Source organism: Phoxinus phoxinus (genome assembly GCF_949152265.1).
Source record: "Phoxinus phoxinus genome assembly, chromosome: 13".
NCBI classification, from domain to species: Eukaryota; Metazoa; Chordata; class Actinopteri; order Cypriniformes; family Leuciscidae; genus Phoxinus; species Phoxinus phoxinus.
Window position 1 is genome coordinate 25,567,733 of NC_136888.1, and position 12,391 is coordinate 25,580,123.

At 38.4% G+C, this 12,391-nt stretch overlaps 1 protein-coding gene across 1 annotated transcript in view; it reads left to right on the forward strand.

The window, feature by feature from the left end:
• The window catches only part of insyn2ab (inhibitory synaptic factor 2Ab), a 46,603-nt gene that overhangs the window by 20,009 nt on the left and 14,203 nt on the right, over positions 1–12,391 (forward strand). Inside the window, exon 3 of the mRNA XM_079633023.1 lies at positions 8,991–9,062. Coding sequence (XP_079489149.1) covers positions 8,991–9,062 — 72 coding nt within the window. The remainder of the gene's footprint in view (positions 1–8,990; positions 9,063–12,391) is intronic.

Below are 12,391 nucleotides of genomic sequence, written 5' to 3' on the forward strand. Positions count from 1 at the left end.
ACCTTAAAGAATTGTTATGTTCTAAAAATGTAAATAAATCATGTGAAAGAATGTCACTCTTTTCTTTGAAGAAAATATTACTTTGTATGAAGTCACTGAAATTGTTCAAACTGTAAAGATGAAAAGTTTGTATTTTCTGTATTGGTGTTTGATGCTAGTGTTTTTACTCTCAGTGTGTTCTGAGTGACAGTGTGTGTTATCTCAGTGAGGGTTGTGCATAGTGTTTGGCTGCACTGAGCCTGTTTTGAGCCGTGTGTTAAGAGTTGTGTTGCTTGGAGTGAGTTTTGCAGGTGATGTGAACTGTTTAGCTCAGGAGACTGTTGGTAGTGCAGACTGTAGTTAGAGTTTTGCACATGTAGCTCCAGTTGTGCTTACTGTCGTTTAGCAATCGAAAAAAACTGTAATATTTTTCCTTGTAATAATGTATGATTTGCAAAAATGAAAACTGCTACGTCTGTTTAGATTAGAGAATAAAAGTGTTTGCGCGTTGTTCACACGCTACATAATGGCCAAGCATGCACCCTTAAAATAGCATATGACTAACGCGCTCTGTCTTTAGTCTAGGTTTTTCCTGGTCAGTGGCGGAATTGTTTTTTGAATCTGCAAAATAGCACTAGGGAACGTTTGCGCCGGAACACGCCTCCTCTTTTCGCTGAACCGCCCCCGCGAGCGCAAGTGCATTCACTAATTTGCCGACGTGCGTCTGTGGAGGGAAAAGTCCGCTGTGCGCGGGTACAAAATAGGAATGATACATGGTGTCGGTGTACAAAGTCATTTGTGCTGGGTGCAAGATAGGGCCCAGTGTCTTTAAAAACCCTTTTTTGTGCTAAACTACTAACTAACTAACCTTCTGCCACGGACTCAAATCTCAAGTTGGCAGTTTAACCGTTGAGCCCAAGCCTCCGTTACTAATTATAAAATGTCACTTAAGAACTAGCAAAAAAAGGAATGTTGAGTTGCTTTATTGAAGCTTAATATTATGTAGAGTAGAATATCACGAGAGAGATATTGACTAAGCAAGTGCATTACATGCATCAAGCTGATATTATTCAGGTCAATCTTATATTTATAATCACAAAATCAGTTTAAATGTCTGGTGAGGAAAACAATATCTTTGTCTTTGTCCTTGTCCTTTTAACAGTTAAGGGGATTACCCATGACAACGCTAGTCAATGCATTTGTAAGTTGCATCTTATAAGGTTTTTTTTAGCCATTATAAAAGTATAAATTTGTACAGGAAATAAACAAGCAAAAGTTCAGTCAAAAGTGGCTCTAGTTGTAGTACAGGATTTCAGTTAAAGAAAAAATATATAAAGTTATGAAACTTTAGCCAAATCAGTTTGCTCTGGAACAAGTAAGACCAAAAATTGCCCGTTTAATATAATACCCATGAATGATACCCCATGTTTAAACACTATCTACATAAGAGCCAGCGGCAAATTCCTGAAAGACTGGTCGAGATAAACTGCTCAGTTACATGAGCGCTGAATGTCCACTGGCGGAAAGATCAAATTTGATCTTTCAGTCACAAATGTTATGTGTAAATAACTACATTCTCGCCAAAAAACTCTTAAAACAACATTTTGTAACACAACAACAGTAAAATTGGTAAAATTATTGTGGTTTGGGTCGCCGCCATGATGCTGCAAAAAATACTGCAAGCGAAGTGAGACAAACGGTAAAATGGTTCCCGTGGTGATACTGGTAGAATGTCGCATGACTGGAAAATGGCTCTCAGCGTCGAGAACCACAATGCACTGTTGTAAATATATTTTATACTATACTGTAATCTTTTAAACATTGAAAGGATGCATTCAATTGATCAACAGTTAGGAATACGTGGGAAGACAACTTTCCACTCAAGCTTTTGAAACTTTTTTTGTCGACACGTGACAAAAGATTCCTTCTGCGATACACTCCTATAAGTATAGATACTAAACACAATGAACATTTTTCAAATTCTGGCATGAGTGTCTTGTTTTTTAGGGAGGCAATTGCAAGATAATTGTCGAGGAGGAATAAAGATTTTGTGTTTCTTTTCTAACTTTACTGATCCCTCAAATGAGCACCAATACAACATTTTCTTCACAAGTACTTTTATTTTTCAAACAGATTTTTTTTCCCGCTCACTGAGGCTCATTTCACCATTATATTAGATCATTGCAGCTTTTTTAATGCAGTACTTTCCAAGGACAGTCACTGGGTGATGTATCCAAATGGAGATCCAGCCGCCTGAACTGTTTTTTAATCATTATCACGACTGGCTCATTAGTGTGTCAATGACTTCCGCAGCCTATCCAGACGGCAACAGATTGTCAGTGTCTGGATGACAATGGGATTTCGCAAAGCATGCTCTGCTGTGGTTTGAGGGCATTTGGATTCCTTTACACTTCTAGTGCATTTCCAAGTACTCACAATACATGACAATGCAAACAAGAAATAGTCAATGATACTAATTAGTGCTGCTAAGGCACACTAAATAGCTCTCTGAACACCGTAGAAATCCAACGTTTAGTTGGATATATATCCTGCCAGGCGTTCATTGTCACAGGTGTAAACACAACAGCTTTCTTCTTCCATGAGGGGGTTTGTCATCACGACAGCTTTGTTTCCAGGTGGACCATTAAAGAAATCCTGTAGAATTCAACCAATCAGATGATGACTTCAAAACTCCTTGTGTTTTCAATTTTGTGTGCCATGTGCATCAGACTTTCAGCCAATGGTACCTGGGTGTGACGTCTGACGCTGAGACTAACTTAACACTTACTACACTTTATTACATGAACAACCAGTCAGTAAGCACTGATCTGTCCTCTTAGCTACTGTAGATGTAGGCTAAATATTTGTTTAATTCACTGAAAGGAACAAACTCAGAGTAACTTGTTCGGGAAGCAGACTACACTGCTTGTATATAATCTTTTGATTCACTAAAATGAACTACATAATAAGATTATGAGTATGACTGTCCTCTCCATTGGGTCGTCTACTTGTGGGTCTTCAGTTGGTTGTAGAGGCCGATCCGCGATCCACATACTTTGGTGCAGTGTGGGAAGAGGAGAGTGGTGATGGTGGTGGTTGAGCCTTTTTGTCTTTTTTTGCAAGCCTGTCGCTTTGTCTCTGCGGCACGGCAGGGATCTATTTCATGACGTTCAGCACTTTCCTGCATGTATTTCTTCCAGGAGCTCCTGTTCAGTGCATTGTGTTCCCATTTGCTCTATGTGATGTGGAATTTCTTCAGAATGGTCCCGATATTGTCCTTGTAACATTTCTCTTGAAATCTGAAATTCTCTTCTAAAGAATCTTTTTGTGGAGACGTGGGGTATTGGACATGCGGATGACATAGCCGGTCCATCTGTAGACCAAGAGCCTGTTCGTGATTTTGTTTAGCTTGGGGTGACTGATGCACTGACAGCCACCACATGGTCTTTGACAGATCTGGGTCAGAATTCAGTGGCATGGGGTCCAACAAGACTGGGGGCCCTTTTTTACTGCAGCCTTTGTCTGCCTTCCCAGTCGGGGTGATGCTCCCCTAAGGCCAGCCATCATTCTCCGCCTGTTCCACCGTTGAGGTCTCGGTTGGATTGGTCTTTGTCAGGGATCTCCCCCTCAACTTTACCGTCATGGATGGCCCTACAAGGAGCATAGCTCCAGGCGGCATTGCTCTCGGGATCACAGGACCACACAAGCCTCTCCACTATAGGGGCTTTTCATAGTTCCTAGAACTTTTGGCGGAAGATCCCGGATTTTGGCGCGTTCACACCTCAGGAACTAGGAACTATTTTAGCTCTAGGAACTCTTTTGGAGGAACTATTTTAACTCCTACTTCAGAGTACGGTCTAAACCAGCGCTTTAGGAACTATCCGTGACGTTAGTGTTCGCTGATTGGTCGAACGCGTTACGCACGCGAAACACCAGCACCCGCCATTTTTAAAAAGGCTGTGTTTGTAAACACACAGATTATATAGCCTATATATTTACTCCACAAAGTAACTCTACGAATATGGAAGCCAGTAATAAATGGGTCTCTTAACCTTTACGATGAGGAGAAAATCCAACGCAACTTTAAGGGGACCAAGCGAAACATGATTATGTATTTATGCTCAGCTAGCACCACTGGACATCAACCACACGGCATACGCTATTAACTTTTCATTACTGTCAACTTTCTACGTATAATAGTTCTATCTAATAACATATTAGACAGGACTGTTAGAGAGATAGTAAACTAATGAGCACGGAGAATGCGAGCACTGTTTGCTCTGGCTGGCGTTCTCTGCACCATATAAAGGTCTGCTGCGCCATCGAAATATAAGTCACAACAACGAGCGCGGCTTACGTCACTTCAGAGTTCCTACTGGCGGTGCGAATGCAACCAGAAAACTTTCCTAGGGGAACCATTAGTTCTCGGGGAACCATCCCTGGTGGTTAGTTCCTAGAACTATCCGGTGCTAAAGCCCCTTATGACAAGGTGGCAATCCCTGGAGAGGAAAAACTGCAGTGTAAATTGACTATGTCTTATTTTATTTGAAAAAAAACTGGCTCATAAGATTAATCAGTTAGACTACACTGGTTGCCCTATATGTTTTTAATTCACTGAAAAAAAACTTATAAGAGTCATTTGTTTGGGAATATGATTACACTGGTTGCACTGTATGTTTATGATTCACAAAAAAAATCCCCAAAACAACCAACTCACAAGAGTGATTTGTTCTGTAAACACACTATACTGGTTACACCGTATATTTTTGATTAACTAAAAATTAACATTCTCATAAGAGTCATTATTTCAGGAATAAGACTATCAAGCTGTGTGTTTTGTACTAAAGTTTCTGTATCAGTGATGCGGCGCAGTTATGTTACTATTGGAGGAAGCTGTCTGAATATTTTAGTGTGGTTGTCCATCTACATTGGCAGTTGATTGCCGTTATACTGGGAATCAAACATCTACCGGTTCCTGGTTCCCAATCCTAGGCACGCACCAGTTACATTTAATTTAGATACCATAAAAATCTGGTTCTTCTTCTCTGTGTATTCTATCTTTGATAATCAACAGATTAATTATCCATGACCAACTTCAAGCACATATTTATGTCTGAAGTCAAGGGACTTCAATATGAATATCATCAGATGCTGCTGCTCCTGATATTGGCACATATTACTTTCATTAGCGTGTGCTAACACTGGTATGTCCTAATAGCATTCACTGAATTTCAACAACATGCCGATCCATTGTGAATTCACGTTAGAAAGAAACATTAGCACGCTATTGCACAGTGTGTAATGTGAGACGTGCTTCCTCTGCCAGTGTCAGTTTTTCACAGATTATTCCAGGAGCGTAGCAGTGTTCACCTCCCTGCAGACTCAGGGCACACCTCCAGCGAGAGAGGGCAGAGCGCGTCTTTCAACAGAGCTGATGTCTGCAATAACTGAGAGCCAGCGCGCAGGGATCACAGCACTTGTGTGATTCAGTGACATACACACACTGTCTGATCAATATTTATTTCAAAAGGACTGAAATATAAGATACTGTTTATACATAATATAAATGTATGCACAACATTGAATAGGACCATAGAATTTGTCCAGTGATCTAGAAACACTAAATTATTCCCTGCTGGAAAATCCATAAGTGGGTTTTGAATCATGGTGGCTGGTTTCTTGTTGATATAAACTGGTTATTAGTTGGTGTAAGCTTCTAGACCATCTTGGATGGCCATACTGTAGCTTTAAGGAAGTTTAATTCTCGTAGGAACAAAAACTTATCTATCTAAGACCAGTGGTTTCTCCATGGGCATTGATGATTCTACAATTGCTCCATCAATGCAAGTTAAGAGCTCGGGTGTCATACTCGACAATATTTCATTCGAATCACATATCAATAAGATTACTCGGACGGCTTATTATCACATGCGTAACATTAACCGCCTCCGCTCAGCCCAATCAACGAGGAGCACTGCCATTATGGTACTGTACATGTTCTTGTCACCTCACGTATTGACTATTGCAATGCTCTTTTTTATGGTCTTCCCTTTAAACTTTTACACAAGTTACAGTTTGTGCAGAACTCTGCAGCACGTATCATTTCTAGAACTCCTAAAATGGAACGCATACTGTATCTCCAGTTCTACAACAACTGCATTGGGTTCCTGTTAAACAGTGAATTAAAAAAAATTGACTCTTGCTTACAAAGCACTGCATAACCTGGCTCCTTCCTAATTATCTGACCTACTTTTCAACCTCCCTCTCGAACTCTTAGATCATCATCCACATTCTCCTTAGTTCTTCCTCGCATGCGCTTGGCTTCCATGGGATCTCAAGCTTTTAGTTATGCTGCTCCTTATCTGTGGAACTTGCTTCCACAGGACATTCGCAATAGTAACTCTTTCCCTATCTTTAAATCTCGTCTGATAACGCATCTCTTTAGGCAGGCATACCTGTGATATTGTATATGTCTCTTAGATCGTTTGTGATTTTTTAAAGATTTTTAAATAATAATTTTTTTTAATTCATTTTATCTGCATGTAATGTGTTTTTGAGTGTCACCTAAAAATGTTTTATGTGTTTTATCTGCATATAAGGTGTCCTTGAGTGTGCCTATAAATAAAATATATTATTATTATTAAGGAAGTTTACACACAAATTTATATTTGGTCATCAATCTATCATCCTCATGTTGTTACAAACCTTTTTGGCTTCCTTTTGTAAAACAGAAATTAAGATATTTGAAAGAATGTGCATGCAGTGTAAGTCAGTGGGGTCCAAAACAACACTGGACTAGGGGTGTGCAATATTAATAAAAATTAGATTTAGTAATTAACAATACATTTATTTTGCTGAGTGTGTTTTTGTGCTGGTACTTTGTCTAGTTTAGGCCATAGATAGTTTTCACCAGAATCTTTTCAGTGGTTAGCAGTGACAGAAATCAACTTCTCCATTAAGGGGTGATATTTGACCCCTTAAACTGATTTCCAGGGGCAATTGTTTTTCTAACCTTATTATATGTAGGACTATTTTATTGCAATGTCTTATATTTAATCAATAGATACAATTAGATACAAAAAAAGACATTATAGTGTTTTAAAAATACATTTTCAAATCTATTGAACACATTTTTAAAATATAAAGCTAAAACCACCAGTATGCCAGTAGAGGTAAATCTCTTAAATGTTAATGTAAATCTCTCTTTAATGTCTTAATGAGTCACTGAATTATTTATTTACACAATGCGTTCAAAATGGCTGGTTCCGAAAAAAGTCTTTATGAATAGGTTATTGAAAAATTAACTCAAACAATTAGTTGATGCAGATTCATTCTGTACCGAAACACCGCTGTGTGTTGCTCACAATGAAAGTGTGCACTTTCAGGTTTGTTTGGTTTTTGCAAAGTGAGTGACATGCTCGATAATGTCTGCTTCCACAGGGTTAAAACAACAATCTTTGATGATACATACGGTTCACGCCTACATTGGACCTCATTAACTTTCATGGACAAAAAAAATACTGAGACAATTTACAAAATCTTGTCTTTTGTGTTCCACAGAGGGGGAGGGGGGAGGGGGGGAGGGGGGTAGTGTGAGTAAATGATGACATCATTTTATGTACATTCCTAAACACACACCAACCTGGTCACAGCTCCAACAGACCTCATCATATGGGTCACATTAACCACCAATAATGCCTTGCCCTCCCTGACCTTTAGGATCATTCTTCTCCGGTGCTTCTACCGCGATGAAGGTTTCAATCTCATCTCACTCCCATTAATTCCAGATCATTTTAACCATATTGATTTTCTTCCAGTTAAGTACTGCTATATCCTATGTGACATCATGGTGCCCTGATTCTGAGCCTATAGGGTAAAAATATCATTATGCTTAAAAATATCACTCTAGTCTATAAGCAAATAAAGTAAAAGCCCAGTTCAGGTATTGTTCGTTCCTGCTGCCTGGCTGCAGCAATTATTGATCTTCTACGATTGGACATAATGTGTGTAACCACTGACGCTGTGAACTCCTCAGCAACTTCAGATCGAACTGAATGCAGAATATCAATGACCATCCTGACACTTGAGCGCTCAGAGGGATGAAGTGATCCAATTAGGCTTTCATTAAGCTTTAATGAAAATGCATAACTGCATGGCTGCTGGGTACAGCCCCGTTATTGTCTCCGTAGAAATGCGAGGCATGTGTCACAGTGTCACATCAGCACACAAATAATATATCAAAACCACTTCAAGTATGCCTGGCTAGTGCATGATCCATCATCCCCTTGTACATACATTAATGCTGCTGAAGCCCAAGGGCCATGAGTAAACAGCGGATAGATATAGGGAATTCAATCCCGGCGTCTTCCATCATGAAATAATCTATAGAAATCCTGGGCACTGGGTAGAATAAAGCAATAATCTGCAAGAGGCCCTGCTTTAATAAAATACATCAATGCACAAGAACAATTTGGGGCGGTGAATCAATCAAAACATTTTATTGAATTAATTTAGATATGCAGTTTCATTAATCAAATTAATCAATAAATCTTGACACAATTAAAACAATAAAGCTATCACCATATGCTGCATTTAATTGATTAAAAATACAGTACTGTTTTATTTTAATATATTTTAAATTGTACAATTTCTGTGGCGCAAAGTTGAATTTTCAGCAGACATTTTCCATTCTTCAGTGTCATATGATCCTTCAGAAATCATTCTGATATGCTGATATGATGCTTAATACATTTCTTACTATGATCCATGTTCAAAACTGTTGTGCTGGTTAATATTTTGTGGAAACCATGATCTTTTTTTCAGGATTGTTTTTACCGTCACTTGTGATTAATTTAATGCTTCTTTGTAAATAAAAGATAAAATAGTTCACCCAAAAAATAGTGGATAGTTCAACCAAAAATTAAAATTCTTGGACAAACTATCCCTTTAAATCAAGAGTTGCATGTTTTCTTTATGCTACAGTACATTTATCACACACTGTTTTTCCACAGACTGTCATATCGAACTGGGCAGGACACATCCAACTGTGACACGTGTCGTAACAGTGCCTGCATCATCTACAGGTGAGTCTCAATCTGATACTATATCTGAATCTCTGAGCTTGGCCCAAATTTTTTACACTTGTTGAATTTTTTTTGCACATTTTGATGCTCCATGCATAATACTCACACAGAGAGGCAACTGCATCCTTGATTCAAAGATTAGTTGACATACTAAGGTCCAGGTATCCCAAACAAACATTTGTACACGTGCAGCTGCAGTGTCCAATCATATTGTCAAATTTGTCTCTGTTGCAGTATAGCTTTGAAGAACTGAAGAGTATAAAATCTATCATGCTGTTAGCCTGAGCTCTTCTACCAATGAAAATGTTCAAGGGTAAAATGAAAAATATCATGACTGAGTGAGTTCCTTTGATGCATGCAGCATATAGACTTTATTCATTTTTACCAGACCAATTGAAAAATCCCCTCGGAGATTAACTTTTTTTATTTTTAAAGTTTGTTTGTTATACAGGAGTGCAAGTTATAGGTTTAGCTAATATAATTCGATGATTCTCAGAAACTATGATTCTTCCTCCTAAATTAATGGGTTTGCTGTTAATTATCTTGTTATAAAAGCAATAATCTCTAAATGGTTTTGCAGTTAAAGGGCCTGTTGACTTTAAATGAAGCACTTTAAAAGCCTCCTAAGTGCTCTCATTTTCTACACAAATAGCACGTTTCGTCTTTCCACATTCCCCTATCTCTCTCTTTCAGTTTTTCTTTCTCTCTCTCGCTACACACAAACATGAACACATATGGGTCGGATGATTTAAAGGGGTCATGAATTGAGAAATCAAATTTTCCTTGATGTTTTGGCTTACAAGATATCATTGTACTGTGTTACCCCCCCCCCCCCCTCCCTTTTACCAACGTTTTTTTTAAAAACAAGACTGTTCAGGGAGACTGAAAATAAAAGATGATACAGTGACGACTATCTTGAATCCGACAGCAATGTCGCAACACGAGTGTGACAAACAATGTTTTTACCATGGGTCACTATTGCTTTCTCTGATACAATTCGTTTGATATGTACTCACTTCACTGAAAAGTCACTTTACATTTACTGAAAATAATGAACGATGAATATAAGAACAACAGTGCCGCAAACAATGGTAACTAATTTATAATTAGTTTACACACAACACGGAAAGTTATCCTGTTAACTATAACTTTGGTAACTCCAAGTATAGCCTACTTAAACTTTATTTGCCTCAGCCAAGACTTATAAAGCATATGTAATACGCTTAAATGTTACACAGTTGGCAAATGTTTCAACTATGTAACAAGATAAACACATCTTTTCAACACTAATATAAGGTCATAAAATGCAATACTAACTCACAAATACATACAGAATAAATATAAATTTTAAATCCAAAAATGTGTGGTTGAATTTCACTGGTTGCCATTTTTCAACATCGGAAGTTTCAAAATAATTCCTCATGTTTAATGGTGGAACATTGGAAATTATTTTAATATGCAAAACTATTACCCAATAATTAGCAGTAGACTGATGCAATCTTGAAAGTCTTGAGGCACATCTATCAAAATAAAGGGTTTCAAATAGGGTCAAAAACAGGATAGAAAATAGAGTTTTTTTATGTAAAAATCTTGCTAACATTAAAAGTGGACCTATGAGAACATTTTAACTTTTTATGGAAAAAAAGTTTTTAAACTAGCATGTCTTTGAAATCCAGAATGCAGCAAACCTAAATCTCTCACACACACACACACACACACACACACACACACACACACACACACACACACACACACACACACACGCACGCACGCACGCACGCACGCACGCACGCACGCACGCACACACACACACACACAAACAGCTATGTATTCATTAATGTTTGTTTTGCAGCAATATGTTGGCACATGGAAGCAAAAAAACTTTTGCCTCTAAAGCATTTTTGTATTAATTCATTTACACATTGAAATCAAATGCAGTGACACGTACATGAAAGCATGCCATCTATCATCAGACAAATGCAGCACTTCACCGCAAACCAGACGACCTGGAATTCATTACCTGGGTCAGAAAAGAAATCAAAAATATGCAATTCAGTTTACACAGTGAGGGAAGTCAAATACACACAGATATGAATATAATGTATCAGCATGTCAGCTCTTTTTTGAAAACTAGCCCAGAGGGCTGGAGTTACGCTACAATAGAGAACAGCTAAAACACACTCACCAAAGAGTGCACACTCTCATGCATCAAATAATTTAAAATCAACAATGAAATCTTTAAATGCTGTTATTATCACTATACAATAAATATATTATGTAGTAAATATATTTAATAAATATATTATATTATTTATTTTTAACTATTTTGTTTTTCAAATAAGTAAGTGTGAAATGACGTACAGTAAAGGTGAGTAAATTATGCCAGAATGAGACTAAATAGACTAATTGAAAAAAAAAAAGATGTGTTTAGCCGCATTGTTGGAGCATTGCTATTTTGAGGCAACTAAAATAGACTACGCCATTGACCGTCAAAAATGTTGTGTACATAAAGATATGATGGAATCCGGCTTGTCCCTTAGATGGTCTGCTTGCATACTTTAACCTCGCGCACGAGCAGATCCATTTGCTCTCTGGAGCCACGTTCAGGGCCCTATTTTAATAATCTAAGCGCACGGCAAGTGGAGCGCAAGTGCACTTAGGCCATGTCCGAATCCACTTTTGCTAGATTAACGATGGGAAAAATGTCCAAAAAAAGTCCATTTGTACCAACCACAGTCTCATCTCCCATTACCTTTAAAAGCCAGTTCCGCTCGCACCATGGCGGATTGCCATTTACATGACGAAATTTTCAAGCAGAAAAACTGAATGCGTCTCCAGAGCGCAAACGGATCTGCTCGTGCGCGAGGTTAAAGTGCGCAAAAAAGACCATCTACTGGACAAGCCGGATTCCATCATATCCTTATGTACACAATATTAATCTTTTACATTGTAATACTTTTATTTTTTTAAATTTGGCATGTTTGTGTGCTGCTGCGCATCCCTGTGTGTGTAATAAGCAGAGTGTACGCGCGTTGTGGACCCCGCACATATTGCGCCATTGACTTTAGACCAGGTTTTTGTCGGTCAATGGCGCAGTCTATTGCAGTTGCCTCAAAATAGCAATGTGCCAACGATGCATCTGAACACACCTCATTTTCAGACCAGCACGCCCATGGGCGCACAAATGGGCATTGCGCCGGGTGTATGATAGGGCCCTCAGTCTTTCCACTTGCAAATTCCGTCATGTAAATAGCAATCCACCATGCTGCGAGCACAACTGGCTTTTAAAGGGAATAGGATATAAGACTCTGGTTGGTTTATTTCATGTT